The sequence below is a fragment of the Acanthaster planci genome, linkage group LG17 (assembly GCF_054643075.1).
Source record: "Acanthaster planci isolate LZ-2023a linkage group LG17, COTS_SCS, whole genome shotgun sequence".
In the NCBI taxonomy this organism is placed as follows: domain Eukaryota; kingdom Metazoa; phylum Echinodermata; class Asteroidea; order Valvatida; family Acanthasteridae; genus Acanthaster; species Acanthaster planci.
In genome coordinates, this window is record NC_141793.1 from 232713 (window position 1) to 250600 (window position 17888).

General features: G+C 46.7%; 1 protein-coding gene and 1 long non-coding RNA gene across 2 annotated transcripts in view; both read right to left on the reverse strand.

The window, feature by feature from the left end:
- The window catches only part of LOC110983765 (SCO-spondin-like), a 34016-nt gene that overhangs the window by 12260 nt on the left and 3868 nt on the right, over nucleotides 1-17888 (reverse strand). Inside the window, exons 3-21 of the mRNA XM_087148201.1 lie at nucleotides 16218-16373; nucleotides 15660-16120; nucleotides 15365-15446; nucleotides 15055-15210; nucleotides 14497-14957; nucleotides 11875-12025; nucleotides 11565-11720; nucleotides 10992-11467; nucleotides 10712-10868; nucleotides 10402-10557; nucleotides 6451-6630; nucleotides 6022-6198; nucleotides 4607-4712; nucleotides 4129-4275; nucleotides 3511-3725; nucleotides 2876-3049; nucleotides 2497-2749; nucleotides 2229-2275; nucleotides 1844-2035 (exon numbers count right to left, since the gene is read on the reverse strand). Coding sequence (XP_087004327.1) covers nucleotides 1844-2035; nucleotides 2229-2275; nucleotides 2497-2749; nucleotides 2876-3049; nucleotides 3511-3725; nucleotides 4129-4275; nucleotides 4607-4712; nucleotides 6022-6198; nucleotides 6451-6630; nucleotides 10402-10557; nucleotides 10712-10868; nucleotides 10992-11467; nucleotides 11565-11720; nucleotides 11875-12025; nucleotides 14497-14957; nucleotides 15055-15210; nucleotides 15365-15446; nucleotides 15660-16120; nucleotides 16218-16373 — 3903 coding nt within the window. The remainder of the gene's footprint in view (nucleotides 1-1843; nucleotides 2036-2228; nucleotides 2276-2496; nucleotides 2750-2875; nucleotides 3050-3510; nucleotides 3726-4128; nucleotides 4276-4606; nucleotides 4713-6021; nucleotides 6199-6450; nucleotides 6631-10401; nucleotides 10558-10711; nucleotides 10869-10991; nucleotides 11468-11564; nucleotides 11721-11874; nucleotides 12026-14496; nucleotides 14958-15054; nucleotides 15211-15364; nucleotides 15447-15659; nucleotides 16121-16217; nucleotides 16374-17888) is intronic.
- LOC147796255 (uncharacterized) lies at nucleotides 8519-9700 on the reverse strand. The gene is made up of 3 exons (XR_015428155.1): nucleotides 9549-9700; nucleotides 9239-9394; nucleotides 8519-8544 (listed from the first exon to the last, which is right to left on the reverse strand). It is a non-coding gene; the product is annotated as an uncharacterized LOC147796255 (long non-coding RNA).

The following is a 17888-nucleotide window of genomic DNA, read 5'->3' on the forward strand; positions in this document are numbered from 1 at the left end:
CAGCACGTGCTCATTACGGTATTGATATCTGGAAATAGACAGACAGCCAAAAAAATAACCCATTCGCCTGCATTCCTCACCCTGGGGGGTACACATTTCCCATCCAATTCCACATATCCTTCTTGACAGAAGCAGCCTTTCTTGCAATCTTCTGTTACACAGATAGCATCACCTCTCAACTCTGCACAAGTCCTTGGACACTGCCCTCCACATTCCTGCTCAATCTTATCACCGGCACAAACTACGAAAAAAATAGAGAATGTGAGACGTAATGCACGCAATGTAAAACAATCGACTTCTTTATTTCTATTTCTTGTTTATATTTAAATAATTGGAAACATGGCTTAAGACACTTCTAAAACGTGTAAACAAATAGGGCCTAAGTAACCTTTGATGTGACAGATATAATGAAATAATTTAAATGAATAAGCTTTGAACAGTACGTCAGACCATTTAAGCTTTTCAAAAGAAATCATCCAAGATTCCAAGCTACATTTTGCAAAACCGTAAAAAGTCCTCTTCCCTAAATTCACCGTGATGAGTTTCAGCGTTGATAGCATTGCCTACATGCCAGACCTGACTTTAGTTTGGACACCCAACCCGGTTTTCAAAAAGGTCTGTGTATTTCACACAAGTTCTATGCACTGAAGTTCTGACACAATGATTTGTCAAGAGAATGACAGGATGGATGATCTACCTGGCTGACATCCTCTTAGCCTCAGTTGAAGTCTTGCATTCCTTGTAGCATTAAGCACCATTAATGATAATGATGAAGCAACTATCCCATGCTGAGGAAGGTTGATGACTTCAGTGTCTACATCATTGCTATTAGCCGCAAAAATCTTGAAAAAAAGAGGAATACATATATATGTATTAATAAAATAAGATTAGCCCATACCCATATTTTGTGTGAGTTTTGACAAAGATTAATGGATATAGCAAACACTGTAGAGGTGCTTCCACCTACCACTGTATTGTTTTTCTGGTCTTTGATTTGCTCCATCGAGTCATACTTGCTGACACGATACGATATTTCCATCTCTCTCACAAATGCTCCTGATCCTTTTCCACCGCCTCTAACTTCTAGTGCTGTAATTTGCTTTTGGTCTGGGAAGGAAAATGACACGACGGGGCCAGATGTGGAAGGATTCCATCCCGATGATGGAACATCAGAGAAAGCTAGGCTTGTTGGAGCATTTGAAGGTAGGGAAACCAGCTGATAACATGAAGCTGTGAAGTATACGACAAAGAACAGAAAACTGTCAGGCCATCAGCAGAATCCGGTTGCATGGTTTGTCTTTTCGAACATTGAAATAAATGATAACTCGTTTTGACAGCAAAAGAATTTTTTATATATTCTACGATAATTCGCCAAACTTAATGGCAGACAAGAAACAACAGTCAGCATGCACAAAAGGTGCCTACCTCGGGGACAGATTTCCGTGTTGCAAGATCTGGTCTGGTTCTGGGCTCCTTCACAAACCAACATACTGCTTGGATCTGGTGAGGGACTATTGCATAATCTTTTTCTTACTTGTGTACCACCCCCACATGATACATCACAATTTGTCCATGAAAACCAGGTGCTCCATCCAGGGATAGCTGTGGGCAAAAGTGGGGAAACAGGAAAACCAGACTTGCTTACAAGACACATTGACTTAAACTGGACCGTATCAAATAAGATAGCCTGAAGTTTTTGTGGCTTGAGTCGTAATTTTTAGGTAAGCATGCACTTAGAAAGAGAAACGCACGAATGTCAATTGTACTGGCTTTGTACAGCCTACTCTGTGAAATAAACCAGCAAACGTCTTCCAAAGACAACGGTAAGTTTCTTTCCAAAAACAAAGTCGTCCAAACTTACTTGGGCATGGCTTGAGACCTTGACAAGGCATCTTCTGCATATCAGCACCGATACAACCCTTTCCTCCATGACGAGGAACAGGATTGGTACAAGAACGATATCGCCGACGATAACCTGATCCACAGGTCCTATCGCATGGTTCCCATGGTGACCAATTGCTATAATTACCGTTCACTGTTTTCAAAGAAAATACAAGACAGGTTACAATATCATTTGAACTATCAGCATTGCTAACTAAATGAAAAACCTTTGTTCAGATGTATAGACTAGATATACAATTACACATGGTCATGTTTCATGTAATTGGCAAAATATGAATACCAAACAAAGTCCAACTGCTCAAAAAGATGATATACTGGTGACTTACCAAGACAGTTTTCCTCGATACAGTCTAAGACACCACTCTTGCAAGTACTGAAAATAAGATGTCAAACCTGTTGAAAAGTCCTATTTTTTCGATGATTTTCCTACATGTGGGAATCACTTTAGTGAATGAAAAGGTGTCTTCAATGTTAACTAACTTTTGCTGAACCCTCAGCAAGTTGTAAATAATTCAGGAATGATCACAAAATTTGCCTATTAAGGTTCTTAACTTAATGGAATATCCTAACCCCGTCTTCAGAAAAAGTACCCACCAATTCTTGCAGCCAATCATGATCGATTGCATCGGTGACAGTTCTTGTAACTGATCGCCCCCTAGATCTATCATACACCGACACTGATGAGGTTCCACACAAGTTCCATTTTGCAGGAGGTGGCCATCTTGGCATCGACAGAGAGAGTGACAATCCTCGTCAATACAGTCAGCTTGTGAAGCTAATTGTTGACAGTGAATTGGTAGGCACGTACTGCTGCAAGGAACAAACTCCATGCCTGGTCCACAACCGCCTAGAAACATACAGCATATCAACCTCAAGACATTTCTTTCCTATTTTATCTATCCTTAGAATTTTCATCAATATGAACAACTCTACAACAGAGACCGATAGGCCTACGTAAGGAGGTTAAGCTCACCTGGGCATTCCTCCAAGGCGCAAGGTCTTGTTTCTTCCATCAATTCTCTGGTGCATTCATCTCCTCCGTTCTGGGGTACCGGATTATTACAGTACCTTTTTCTATGCTGCGTTCCTCCTCCACATGTCGACGTACATGTACTCCACATCCCCCATGGTCCTGGTTTACCGTCAACTGACAATCAAGTGTCGAAAATATTGTTAGATAAATGTAAGCAGGCCCTACACCACAAATTACCATGGAAGGTTAGGTATCGATTAAAGGTCTTGATATACCCTCAAGAAAGCCACTAAATCAAGTACGTTAAGGCTAATAAGGGTGAATTAATTTGAGTGTTATGCAAAATGATGCAGGATATTATCGCACCTTTTCTCCTCGCTCTGAAAGGGATTCAAACATCAAACGAGGTAATCAGTATCGATGTTGCCTTCTAATGTACGCAGTCCAATACTATCCTCTATTCTCAGAGGCTTATTGGTAAGGAAATATTGGACAGTTAATTTCCACTGGACTGCACCATTACTATTAGAACTAGACATTCCTTTTTTTTTGTAATGACACGTGGTAAACCTTGGGAAGTTGCATTTCACAACAATATTGCGTCAGATAATTCACTAAACTAATTCCGGACTCACCTACGCATGCAAACTCGTTACATTTCCCCACTTCCATTCGCCCTTCATCGGAACAGTTCTTTCCTCCATTCCGGGGGAAGGGGTTGGTGCAAGATCTGAAGCGCAGTCTGGTGCCCCAACCACAGGTCCTGTCACATGGACTCCACACAGTCCAACCACTCCACCCACCATCACAAAGTGCGTCCTGGCATTCCATTCGGCCAAATTTACACTGACTAAACACAGAGGACAAAAACTCACTTGACACTCATTACATGAATTTCGGACGACAGGAACCACTTCCACTGGCAGCAATTTAGAAGAAGGAGGGAGGCAGGACCCCACTTTTGGTCAAAACACAATAGGGGTGGGGCATAATGGAGCGCTCCACCCCATCCCCCAACTTTGAAAACCATTCCGCTGCTGTTGATCCATTCAATGACTCGCATTCTAAGCACTCAATGTACACCAAGAACCCAAAGCAATTAAATTGAAATAAAATTTAATGAAGTCTAACTCTTTAAATAAATATCCTCCGAAGTTAATTGATCTTCGAAGATCTTATAAACTTTTATTATTTTAAGAAATTTGTCCGGAGTGAGTTCGATGGCATCACGATTTAAATATCTTGAAACATACCATTTTGTACACTCCACTTGGTCAATATATGTTTTTCCTGGCTGGTAGATTTTACCATTCATGTAGCACGGACAGTCACTAATGGGAATACACAACCCTTCATTATTGAAAACACTGCCGTCCTCGCATCGACAACTCGGAATGCACCTTAAAAAAAGGACCCGTTACATAAAAGTTTATTTATGTTAAATATTGTTCATATGATTTAACTTTGCACAGTAAAATTAATTTATTGTTCAATCAGTGCTGTTCGATGGTTATAGTAACGGAATTTCCACAAAAAAATTCACTCTTTCAGTGATTTGCTGTGTGATTTTTGCCATTATATGTCTAATCTCAACGTGACTTCAAAATACTGACCAGCAACAGGAGGTATTCATTAAGCTTCTTTTTAAAATTGGAAAATTTGATTATTTCAACATTTTGATGTTATCGGTGTAACGATGACTTGTGCAGCTGCTAATCTTATCAGACTCACTTGGTTGGATTCTGGCAGACAACTTCATTACTCATTTCAAGACAGGTTCGTTGGCATGGTAATGGCTTACTACAGTCATCAAATACAGTCCCTTCTTCACATGCTTCTGAGAGAAGTATAAAAAAAAATTAGCCGACTATCTGGAAACTGATATTGTTACACTTAATTTGAATATTATGACATATTAGTGTTGAGGCATGCAGTGTTATCAGCCGGAATGTGGCTAAGCGAAATGCGTGCACCTACGGAAAAATGGCTATCTGCTGTAGCTCTATTTCCCCTAATAGTGTGCGTTAATTACACTAGTGCAGCCATGCAGCCTAAAAACTTTTAATAAGAGATGCAATTGAATTGTGACTATTTGCAAGACCAATGGAAGAATGACTCATTCGCCATGCACCAGGGCTTTTTTTTTGTGCCACTTAAACAGGAATGCCTCGTCTGCGCAGCAAAGCATTATGTAACCGAGTGCTAGAATTTCAAAGACATAGCCAAAGCCTGGGTGAGGCAGCAGAAGCTTTCTAAAACCTTGTAAGCCTCGACACTCCTCGGATGACTACTTCTTCTTCTTCCTGCTGTTGATATTCCGAGGGGTCAATAGAGGGCGGTCGACATATATACTGTCGGGCGTACTATCTACACATTTTACAGTGTCAGTGCGTAAAAGCATACCAAGAAGTCCACGACGAGTACATCGAACGCATCACGCGGAATGTTTTGTTCAGAACTTGTTATAAAGCAGGTTCGACACATGACTTCCTTTACGGCACTAATGCAGAAAATTACAACCTGATTGATGCCTTCCATTACCGATTTTTACCAGCAGCTGGTGAGTTATTTTAAAGCTTAAGTCACTGATTCTGGTAGAACTGTACGCGTGTGTGTCACGCTCATTATTATCATAGGCCAGGCACATGTGACCTTTGTGTGTATGGGGTTCGATGAGTGCATCATTTCTTTTTGATTAGTGTCAACTTAGGTCATTACTCATGAAATCTAAAACATGTGTGTTTTTGTTGACACTTTGGGAAACAATACAAGCTTCCAATGCTTACCTTGATAAAAAAGAAAATAAATCGTAATGCATGTTGACATATCTAAATCATCCTGGTAACGACGGTTATCATCCAAAACAACTAGAAACATTACTTTGGCGAAGCTTGTTATTGCGTATGTTACAAACACCCTAACGGCCAAAGAGGAATCATAGGTGCGCATCCGAACAGTGCTCTGACGTGATACCGCCGCCATACAAATGGTTTGCGGTTCATGGTTCCCAAGTTAGTCTATATTACAATAAATACCCTTTGACATTTGTCTTCACAGAGATACCTTTCTAAGAATTCTGATTCTTCATGTCACCGTGGAAATTCATATAATGAAATAAGGAAATTACAAAATGTTACTACATTTACCGTCACAAGGTCGTACATTGCACACTGCAGTTTCCATCTCCTCCTTCGTTTTACCACAAGGCAACCCACCATTCTTGGGAGGTGGATTAGAGCAAGTTCTCCGACGATAATGAATACCTCCACCACAGGATTGATCACATATTGACCATGGTGTCCAGGCAGTCCAATTACCATTAACTAAAAACAGAAAGAAGGGTATATAGAAAAGTAAAACTAAACTAAACAAGCTCAATACCTTCCCGTAAATCAAGTATCGCTCTTCCAAATACTTAGAATAATTCAGACACAAAATGTAAAAAGTAACTACTTGAGCAACTCCAAACTTTAACACGGGTTTTCAATGCTTCCTCAGACCTTAAGTCTATAACACCCCCCAAAAATACTACAGGTTGGTTGAGAAATATCTTTGGATTAGCACAAAAGACTCACTTGCACAAGGGTCAGTGTTGCAAGATTTCGTCTGTGAAGCAGACTCCTTCCCGCCTGAACAGTTGACATACTCAGAATTGTGGCAAAAACGGGTCCTTATTGTTTGGCCATTCCCGCAAGGATACGAGCAAGAAGACCAACTGGACCACAAACTCCAACCAAGAAAATTTTCGTTTGTGACTGCAATAACAAAAAACACAATAAAAGAAAACAAATAAAAAAAACATATCAAGAGAGATATGTACACCCAATGAAATGACAAAATACTGAAACTATTTTTTTTTCTTAAAAACAACTTCAGTTCTCGTGAAGCCACCTTTGTGCTTTCCGTCAAGGTGGATAGAACTTTTCTTGTCTGCGTCTGGATTTCTGAAAGATCCAAGAAGGATATCTTTTGATTACCAAAGACCAGACAGATCGTCTTTTCTCGCTGTGGGGATTCACCAAATAAGGGCACAAGTCTTACCGGCTGTTGTGGACTCGGCTGGTGACGTGGTTTTCACCGTGGTCGTCTCCTCCATGGTTGTGGCAAGGGGAGAAGTCAGCAGAGTTGTCGTGGTTACTTTTACTTTGGTGGGAACGGTTTGCGGCTGGTCTCTTGCCGGCACACCCGTCGTCATTTCTGGTAAACAGACACAGGAAAAAATTCAGTGAAGAAAAGATGGCCTAACTTTCCCAGCCCGGCCCCAAACCCTCCTCATATGCCACAACAGCCCAAGAAGACAAATCCTAAAGAGAGCAAACTCATAAGTCTGTCTGCAAATCATGGGACTAACCTTTCAGACAGCCTAGAATGTCCACATCAAGCTTGGCCGACTCGGCCCCGGTCATTGCCAAGACTTCCAGACGAACAGCGGTCACATCATCTAGACCAGGAACCTCGGGCAAGTCATGAGTCTGGGCCTCTTCAGGCAGCAGAGTCAAGGTCACAACCTGCAAGATCAGAGAAAATGCTCTCCGTCAGATTCGCACAGCAAGGGCCGACTTTTCAGAAAATAAACACAACACGAGTCTATCAGCACAGCAGTACGACTTGCAAAAGTATAAAGAACGTACCGGTTGAGCTGTCATCTGCTCTGGCACTTCAATGAACTCCTCGTCTGCTGGACCCTTATAGGAGACTATGAGACTCACAACGACTGGCTCCAACTCAGCAACATCCCCAGCATCTGCCAGGTTGGTCAGTCTAACTGCCTTGACCACTGATCGTTTGGAAAACTGGGTGAGCAGCTTTGGTGTCTTTTTTCTGTCCTCCGTTTTCGGCGCTGGCACATTCCAAGCTCCGGTAGTCTCGTCGATGCTGGCCTTGCCCTGGATAGCTTGCTGGACTTCCAGTCCGGCCTGACCATCCATTGGTTCTCGACAGTAGCCTTCAGTTGTGGACACCAGTGGCACCGATGTGCTAACGGTGGTCAGTTCTTCCCCGGCAGCAGTTGTGACGGTGGTAGTTTTCACTTCTTCGGTTGTGGTGACGCCACCAGTTGTGCTCTCCGTCACGGTGGATACTACTTTTGTTGTCTGCGTCTGGATTTCTGATAGAACCAAGAAGGATATCTTGTGATTACCAAAGACCAGACAGATCGTCTTTTCTCGCTGTGGGGATTCACCAAATCAGTAAAAGTCTTACCGGCTGTTGTGGACTCGGCTGGTGACGTGGTTTTTACCGTAGTCGTCTCCTCCATGGTTGTGGCAAGGGGAGAAGTCACCAGAGTTGTCGTGGTTACTTTTACTTTGGTGGGAACGGTTTGCGGCTGGTCTCTTGCCGGCACACCCATCGTCATTTCTGCTAGAGAGACACAGAAAAAAATTCAGTCAAGAAAAGATGGCCTAACTTTCCCAGCCCGGCCCCAAACCCTCCTCATATGCCGCAACAGCCCAACAAGACAAAGCCTAAAGAGAGCAAACTCATAAGTCTGTCTGCAAATCATGGGATTAACCTTTCAGACAGCCTAGAATGTCCACATCAAGCTTGGCCGACTCGGCCCCGGTCATTGCCAAGACTTCCAGACTAACAGCGGTCACATCATCTAGACCAGGAACCTCGGGCAAGTCATGAGTCTGGGCCTCTTCAGACAGCAGTGTCAAGGTCACAATCTGCAAGATCAGAGAAAATGCTCTCCGTCAGAACCGCACAGCAAGGGCCGACTTTTCAGAAAATAAACACAACACGAGTCTATCAGCACAGCAGTACGACTTGCAAAAGTGTAAAGAACGTACCGGTTGAGCTGTCTTCTGCTCTGGCACTTCAATGAACTCCTCGTCTGCTGGACCCTTGTAGGAGACTATCAGACTCACAACGACTGGCTCCAACTCAGCAACATCCCCAGCATCTGCCAGGTTGGTCAGTCTAACTGCCTTGACCACTGATCGTTTGGAAAACTGGGTGAGCAGCTTTGGTGTCTTTTTTCTATCCTCCGTTTTCGGCGCTGGCACATTCCAAGCTCCGGTAGTCTCGTCGATGCTGGCCTTGCCCTGGATAGCTTGCTGGACTTCCAGTCCGGCCTGACCATCCATTGGTTCTCGGCAGTAGCCTTCAGTTGTGGACACCAGTGGCACCGATGTGCTAACGGTGGTCAGTTCTTCCCCGGCAGCAGTTGTGACGGTGGTAGTTTTCACTTCTTCGGTTGTGGTGACGCCACCAGTTGTGCTTTCCGTCACGGTGGATACTACTTTTGTTGTCTGCGTCTGGATTTCTGATAGAACCAAGAAGGATATCTTCTGATTACCAAAGACCAGACAGATCGTCTTTTGTCGCTATGGGGATTCACCAAATCAGTAAAAGTCTTACCGGCTGTTGTGGACTCGGCTGGTGACGTGGTTTTCACCGTAGTCGTTTCCTCCATGGTTGTGGCAAGGGGAGAAGTCACCAGAGTTGTCGTGGTTACTTTTACTTTGGTGGGAACGGTTTGCGGCTGGTCTCTTGCCGGCACACCCGTCGTCATTTCTGGTAAACAGACACAAAAAAAAATTGAGTGAAGAAAAGATGGCCTAACTTTCCCAGCCCGGCCCCAAACCCTCCTCATATGCCGCAAAAGCCCAACAAGACAAAGCCCAAAGAGAGCAAACTCATAAGTCTGTCTGCAAATCATGGGACTAACCTTTCAGACAGCCTAGAATGTCCACATCAAGCTTGGCCGACTCGGCCCCGGTCATTGCCAAGACTTCCAGACGAACAGCAGTCACATCATCTAGACCAGGAACCTCGGGCAAGTCATGAGTCTGGGCCTCTTCAGACAGCAGTGTCAAGGTCACAATCTGCAAGATCAAAGAAAATGCTCTCCGTCAGATCCGCACAGCAAGGGCCGACTTTTCAGAAAATAAACACAACACGAGTCTATCAGCACAGCAGTACGACTTGCAAAAGTGTAAAGAACGTACCGGTTGAGCTGTCTTCTGCTCTGGCACTTCAATGAACTCCTCGTCTGCTGGACCCTTGTAGGAGACTATCAGACTCACAACGACTGGCTCCAACTCAGCAACATCCCCAGCATCTGCCAGGTTGGTCAGTCTAACTGCCTTGACCACTGATCGTTTGGAAAACTGGGTGAGAAGCTTTGGTGTCTTTTCTCTGTCCTCCGTTTTCGGCGCTGGCACATTCCAAGCTCCGGTAGTCTCGTCGATGCTGGCCTTTCCCTGGATAGCTTGCTGGACTTCCAGTCCGGCCTGACCATCCATTGGTTCTCGGCAGTAGCCTTCAGTTGTGGACACCAGTGGCACCGATGTGCTAACGGTGGTCAATTCTTCCCCGGCAGCAGTAGTGACGGTGGTAGTTTTCACTTCTTCGGTTGTGGTGACGCCACCAGTTGTGCTCTCCGTCACGGTGGATACTACTTTTGTTGTCTGCGTCTGGATTTCTGATAAAACCAAGAAGGATATCTTCTGATTACCAAAGACCAGACAGATCGTCTTTTCTTGCTGTGGGGATTCACCAAATCAGGGCACAAGTCTTACCGGCTGTTGTGGACTCGGCTGGTGACGTGGTTTTCACCGTAGTCGTCTCCTCCATGGTTGTGGCAAGGGGAGAAGTCAGCAGAGTTGTCGTGGTTACTTTTACTTTGGTGGGAACGGTTTGCAGCTGGTCTCTTGCCGGCGCACCCGTCGTCATTTCTGTTAGACAGACACAGAAAAAAATTCAGTCAAGAAAAGATGGCCTAACTTTCCCAGCCCGGCCCCAAACCCTCCTCATATGCCGCAACAGCCCAACAAGACAAATCCCAAAGAGAGCAAACTCATAAGTCTGTATGCAAATCATGGGACTAACCTTTCAGACAGCCTAGAATGTCCACATCAAGCTTGGCCGACTCGGCCCCGGTCATTGCCAAGACTTCCAGACGAATAGCGGTCACATCATCTAGACCAGGAACCTCGGGCAAGTCATGAGTCTGGGCCTCTTCAGGCAGCAGAGTCAAGGTCACAATCTGCAAGATCAAAGAAAATGCTCTCCGTCAGATTCGCACAGCAACGGCCGATTTTTCAGAAAATAAACACAACACGAGTCTATCAGCACAGCAGTACGACTTGCAAAAGTATAAAGAACGTACCGGCTGAGCTGTCTTCTGCTCTGGCACTTCAATGAACTCCTCGTCTGCTGGACCCTTGTAGGAGACTATCAGACTCACAACGACTGGCTCCAACTCAGCAACATCCCCAGCATCTGCCAGGTTGGTCAGTCTAACTGCCTTGACCACTGATCGTTTGGAAAACTGGGTGAGAAGCTTTGGTGTCTTTTCTCTGTCCTCCGTTTTCGGCGCTGGCACATTCCAAGCTCCGGTAGTCTCGTCGATGCTGGCCTTTCCCTGGATAGCTTGCTGGACTTCCAGTCCGGCCTGACCATCCATTGGTTCTCGACAGTAGCCTTCAGTTGTGGACACCAGTGGCACCGATGTGCTAACGGTGGTCAATTCTTCCCCGGCAGCAGTAGTGACGGTGGTAGTTTTCACTTCTTCGGTTGTGGTGACGCCACCAGTTGTGCTCTCCGTCACGGTGGATACTACTTTTGTTGTCTGCGTCTGGATTTCTGATAAAACCAAGAAGGATATCTTCTGATTACCAAAGACCAGACAGATCGTCTTTTCTTGCTGTGGGGATTCACCAAATCAGGGCACAAGTCTTACCGGCTGTTGTGGACTCGGCTGGTGACGTGGTTTTCACCGTAGTCGTCTCCTCCATGGTTGTGGCAAGGGGAGAAGTCAGCAGAGTTGTCGTGGTTACTTTTACTTTGGTGGGAACGGTTTGCAGCTGGTCTCTTGCCGGCGCACCCGTCGTCATTTCTGTTAGACAGACACAGAAAAAAATTCAGTCAAGAAAAGATGGCCTAACTTTCCCAGCCCGGCCCCAAACCCTCCTCATATGCCGCAACAGCCCAACAAGACAAAGCCCAAAGAGAGCAAACTCATAAGTCTGTATGCAAATCATGGGACTAACCTTTCAAACAGCCTAGAATGTCCACATCAAGCTTGGCCGACTCGGCCCCGGTCATTGCCAAGACTTCCAGACGAACAGCGGTCACATCATCTAGACCAGGAACCTCGGGCAAGTCATGAGTCTGGGCCTCTTCAGGCAGCAGAGTCAAGGTCACAATCTGCAAGATCAAAGAAAATGCTCCTCCGTCAGATTCGCACAGCAAGGGCCGATTTTTCAGAAAATAAACACAACACGAGTCTATCAGCACAGCAGTACGACTTGCAAAAGTATAAAGAACGTACCGGCTGAGCTGTCTTCTGCTCTGGCACTTCAATGAACTCCTCGTCTGCTGGACCCTTGTAGGAGACTATCAGACTCACAACGACTGGCTCCAACTCAGCAACATCCCCAGCATCTGCCAGGTTGGTCAGTCTAACTGCCTTGACCACTGATCGTTTGGAAAACTGGGTGAGAAGCTTTGGTGTCTTTTCTCTGTCCTCCGTTTTCGGCGCTGGCACATTCCAAGCTCCGGTAGTCTCGTCGATGCTGGCCTTTCCCTGGATAGCTTGCTGGACTTCCAGTCCGGCCTGACCATCCATTGGTTCTCGGCAGTAGCCTTCAGTTGTGGACACCAGTGGCACCGATGTGCTAACGGTGGTCGGTTCTTCCCCGGCAGCAGTAGTGACGGTGGTAGTTTTCACTTCTTCGGTTGTGGTGACGCCACCAGTTGTGCTCTCCGTCACGGTGGATACTACTTTTGTTGTCTGCGTCTGGATTTCTGATAAAACCAAGAAGGATATCTTCTGATTACCAAAGACCAGACAGATCGTCTTTTCTTGCTGTGGGGATTCACCAAATCAGGGCACAAGTCTTACCGGCTGTTGTGGACTCGGCTGGTGACGTGGTTTTCACCGTAGTCGTCTCCTCCATGGTTGTGGCAAGGGGAGAAGTCAGCAGAGTTGTCGTGGTTACTTTTACTTTGGTGGGAACGGTTTGCAGCTGGTCTCTTGCCGGCGCACCCGTCGTCATTTCTGTTAGACAGACACAGAAAAAAATTCAGTCAAGAAAAGATGGCCTAACTTTCCCAGCCCGGCCCCAAACCCTCCTCATATGCCGCAACAGCCCAACAAGACAAATCCCAAAGAGAGCAAACTCATAAGTCTGTATGCAAATCATGGGACTAACCTTTCAGACAGCCTAGAATGTCCACATCAAGCTTGGCCGACTCGGCCCCGGTCATTGCCAAGACTTCCAGACGAATAGCGGTCACATCATCTAGACCAGGAACCTCGGGCAAGTCATGAGTCTGGGCCTCTTCAGGCAGCAGAGTCAAGGTCACAATCTGCAAGATCAAAGAAAATGCTCTCCGTCAGATTCGCACAGCAACGGCCGATTTTTCAGAAAATAAACACAACACGAGTCTATCAGCACAGCAGTACGACTTGCAAAAGTATAAAGAACGTACCGGTTGAGCTGTCTTCTGCTCTGGCACTTCAATGAACTCCTCGTCTGCTGGACCCTTGTAGGAGACTATCAGACTCACAACGACTGGCTCCAACTCAGCAACATCCCCAGCATCTGCCAGGTTGGTCAGTCTAACTGCCTTGACCACTGATCGTTTGGAAAACTGGGTGAGAAGCTGTGGTGTCTTTTCTCTGTCCTCCGTTTTCGGCGCTGGCACATTCCAAGCTCCGGTAGTCTCGTCGATGCTGGCCTTTCCCTGGATAGCTTGCTGGACTTCCAGTCCGGCCTGACCATCCATTGGTTCTCGGCAGTAGCCTTCAGTTGTGGACACCAGTGGCACCGATGTGCTAACGGTGGTCAATTCTTCCCCGGCAGCAGTAGTGACGGTGGTAGTTTTCACTTCTTCGGTTGTGGTGACGCCACCAGTTGTGCTCTCCGTCACGGTGGATACTACTTTTGTTGTCTGCGTCTGGATTTCTGATAAAACCAAGAAGGATATCTTCTGATTACCAAAGACCAGACAGATCGTCTTTTCTTGCTGTGGGGATTCACCAAATCAGGGCACAAGTCTTACCGGCTGTTGTGGACTCGGCTGGTGACGTGGTTTTCACCGTAGTCGTCTCCTCCATGGTTGTGGCAAGGGGAGAAGTCAGCAGAGTTGTCGTGGTTACTTTTACTTTGGTGGGAACGGTTTGCAGCTGGTCTCTTGCCGGCGCACCCGTCGTCATTTCTGTTAGACAGACACAGAAAAAAATTCAGTCAAGAAAAGATGGCCTAACTTTCCCAGCCCGGCCCCAAACCCTCCTCATATGCCGCAACAGCCCAACAAGACAAATCCCAAAGAGAGCAAACTCATAAGTCTGTATGCAAATCATGGGACTAACCTTTCAGACAGCCTAGAATGTCCACATCAAGCTTGGCCGACTCGGCCCCGGTCATTGCCAAGACTTCCAGACGAATAGCGGTCACATCATCTAGACCAGGAACCTCGGGCAAGTCATGAGTCTGGGCCTCTTCAGGCAGCAGAGTCAAGGTCACAATCTGCAAGATCAAAGAAAATGCTCTCCGTCAGATTCGCACAGCAACGGCCGATTTTTCTGAAAATAAACACAACACGAGTCTATCAGCACAGCAGTACGACTTGCAAAAGTATAAAGAACGTACCGGTTGAGCTGTCTTCTGCTCTGGAACTTCAATGAACTCCTCGTCTGCTGGACCCTTGTAGGAGACTATCAGACTCACAACGACTGGCTCCAACTCAGCAACATCCCCAGCATCTGCCAGGTTGGTCAGTCTAACTGCCTTGACCACTGATAGTTTGGAAAACTGGGTGAGAAGCTTTGGTGTCTTTTCTCTGTCCTCCGTTTTCGGCGCTGGCACATTCCAAGCTCCGGTAGTCTCGTCGATGCTGGCCTTTCCCTGGATAGCTTGCTGGACTTCCAGTCCGGCCTGACCATCCATTGGTTCTCGGCAGTAGCCTTCAGTTGTGGACACCAGTGGCACCGATGTGCTAACGGTGGTCAATTCTTCCCCGGCAGCAGTAGTGACGGTGGTAGTTTTCACTTCTTCGGTTGTGGTGACGCCACCAGTTGTGCTCTCCGTCACGGTGGATACTACTTTTGTTGTCTGCGTCTGGATTTCTGATAAAACCAAGAAGGATATCTTCTGATTACCAAAGACCAGACAGATCGTCTTTTCTTGCTGTGGGGATTCACCAAATCAGGGCACAAGTCTTACCGGCTGTTGTGGACTCGGCTGGTGACGTGGTTTTCACCGTAGTCGTCTCCTCCATGGTTGTGGCAAGGGGAGAAGTCAGCAGAGTTGTCGTGGTTACTTTTACTTTGGTGGGAACGGTTTGCAGCTGGTCTCTTGCCGGCGCACCCGTCGTCATTTCTGTTAGACAGACACAGAAAAAAATTCAGTCAAGAAAAGATGGCCTAACTTTCCCAGCCCGGCCCCAAACCCTCCTCATATGCCGCAACAGCCCAACAAGACAAATCCCAAAGAGAGCAAACTCATAAGTCTGTATGCAAATCATGGGACTAACCTTTCAGACAGCCTAGAATGTCCACATCAAGCTTGGCCGACTCGGCCCCGGTCATTGCCAAGACTTCCAGACGAATAGCGGTCACATCATCTAGACCAGGAACCTCGGGCAAGTCATGAGTCTGGGCCTCTTCAGGCAGCAGAGTCAAGGTCACAATCTGCAAGATCAAAGAAAATGCTCTCCGTCAGATTCGCACAGCAACGGCCGATTTTTCTGAAAATAAACACAACACGAGTCTATCAGCACAGCAGTACGACTTGCAAAAGTATAAAGAACGTACCGGTTGAGCTGTCTTCTGCTCTGGAACTTCAATGAACTCCTCGTCTGCTGGACCCTTGTAGGAGACTATCAGACTCACAACGACTGGCTCCAACTCAGCAACATCCCCAGCATCTGCCAGGTTGGTCAGTCTAACTGCCTTGACCACTGATAGTTTGGAAAACTGGGTGAGAAGCTTTGGTGTCTTTTCTCTGTCCTCCGTTTTCGGCGCTGGCACATTCCAAGCTCCGGTAGTCTCGTCGATGCTGGCCTTTCCCTGGATAGCTTGCTGGACTTCCAGTCCGGCCTGACCATCCATTGGTTCTCGGCAGTAGCCTTCAGTTGTGGACACCAGTGGCACCGATGTGCTAACGGTGGTCAATTCTTCCCCGGCAGCAGTAGTGACGGTGGTAGTTTTCACTTCTTCGGTTGTGGTGACGCCACCAGTTGTGCTCTCCGTCACGGTGGATACTACTTTTGTTGTCTGCGTCTGGATTTCTGATAGAACCAAGAAGGATATCTTGTGATTACCAAAGACCAGACAGATTGTCTTTTCTCGCTGTGGGGATTTACCAAATCAGGGCACAAGTCTTACCGGCTGTTGTGGACTCGGCTGGTGACGTGGTTTTCACCGTAGTCGTCTCCTCCATGGTTGTGGCAAGGGGAGAAGTCAGCAGAGTTGTCGTGGTTACTTTTACTTTGGTGGGAACGGTTTGGAGCTGGTCTCTTGCCGGCGCACCCGTCGTCACTTCTGTTAGACAGACACAGAAAAAAATTCAGTCAAGAAAAGATGGCCTAACTTTCCCAGCCTGGCCCCAAACCCTCCTCATATGCCGCAAGAGCCCAACAAGACAAAGCCAAAAGAGAGCAAACTCATAAGTCTGTATGCAAATCATGGGACTAACCTTTCAAACAGCCTAGAATGTCCACATCAAGCTTGGCCGACTCGGCCCCGGTCATTGCCAAGACTTCCAGACGAATAGCGGTCACATCATCTAGACCAGGAACCTCGGGCAAGTCATGAGTCTGGGCCTGTTCAGGCAGCAGAGTCAAGGTCACAATCTGCAAGATCAAAGAAAATGCTCTCCGTCAGATTCGCACAGCAACGGCCGATTTTTCAGAAAATAAACACAACACGAGTCTATCAGCACAGCAGTACGACTTGCAAAAGTATAAAGAACGTACCGGTTGAGCTGTCTTCTGCTCTGGCACTTCAATGAACTCCTCGTCTGCTGGACCCTTGTAGGAGACTATCAGACTCACAACGACTGGCTCCAACTCAGCAACATCCCCAGCATCTGCCAGGTTGGTCAGTCTAACTGCCTTGACCACTGATCGTTTGGAAAACTGGGTGAGAAGCTTTGGTGTCTTTTCTCCGTCCTCCGTTTTCGGCGCTGGCACATTCCAAGCTCCGGTAGTCTCGTCGATGCTGGCCTTTCCCTGGATAGCTTGCTGGACTTCCAGTCCGGCCTGACCATCCATTGGTTCTCGGCAGTAGCTTTCAGTTGTGGACACCAGTGGTACCGATCTGCTAACGGTGGTCAGTTCTTCCCCGGCAGCAGTAGTGACGGTGGTAGTTTTCACTTCTTCGGTTGTGGTGACGCCACCAGTTGTGCTCTCCGTCACGGTGGATACTACTTTTGTTGTCTGCGTCTGGATTTCTGATAGAACCAAGAAAGATATCTTCTGATTACCAAAGACCAGACAGATCGTCTTTTCTCGCTGTGGGGATTCACCAAATCAGGGCACAAGTCTTACCGGCTGTTGTGGACTCGGCTGGTGACGTGGTTTTCACCGTAGTCGTCTCCTCCATGGTTGTGGCAAGGGGAGAAGTCAGCAGAGTTGTCGTGGTTACTTTTACTTTGGTGGGAACGGTTTGCGGCTGGTCTCTTGCCGGCGCACCCGTCGTCACTTCTGTTAGACAGACACAGAAAAAAATTCAGTCAAGAAAAGATGGCCTAACTTTCCCAGCCTGGCCCCAAACCCTCCTCATATGCCGCAAGAGCCCAACAAGACAAAGCCCAAAGAGAGCAAACTCATAAGTCTGTATGCAAATCATGGGACTAACCTTTCAAACAGCCTAGAATGTCCACATCAAGCTTGGCCGACTCGGCCCCGGTCATTGCCAAGACTTCCAGACGAATAGCGGTCACATCATCTAGACCAGGAACCTCGGGCAAGTCATGAGTCTGGGCCTCTTCAGGCAGCAGAGTCAAGGTCACAATCTGCAAGATCAAAGAAAATGCTCTCCGTCAGATTCGCACAG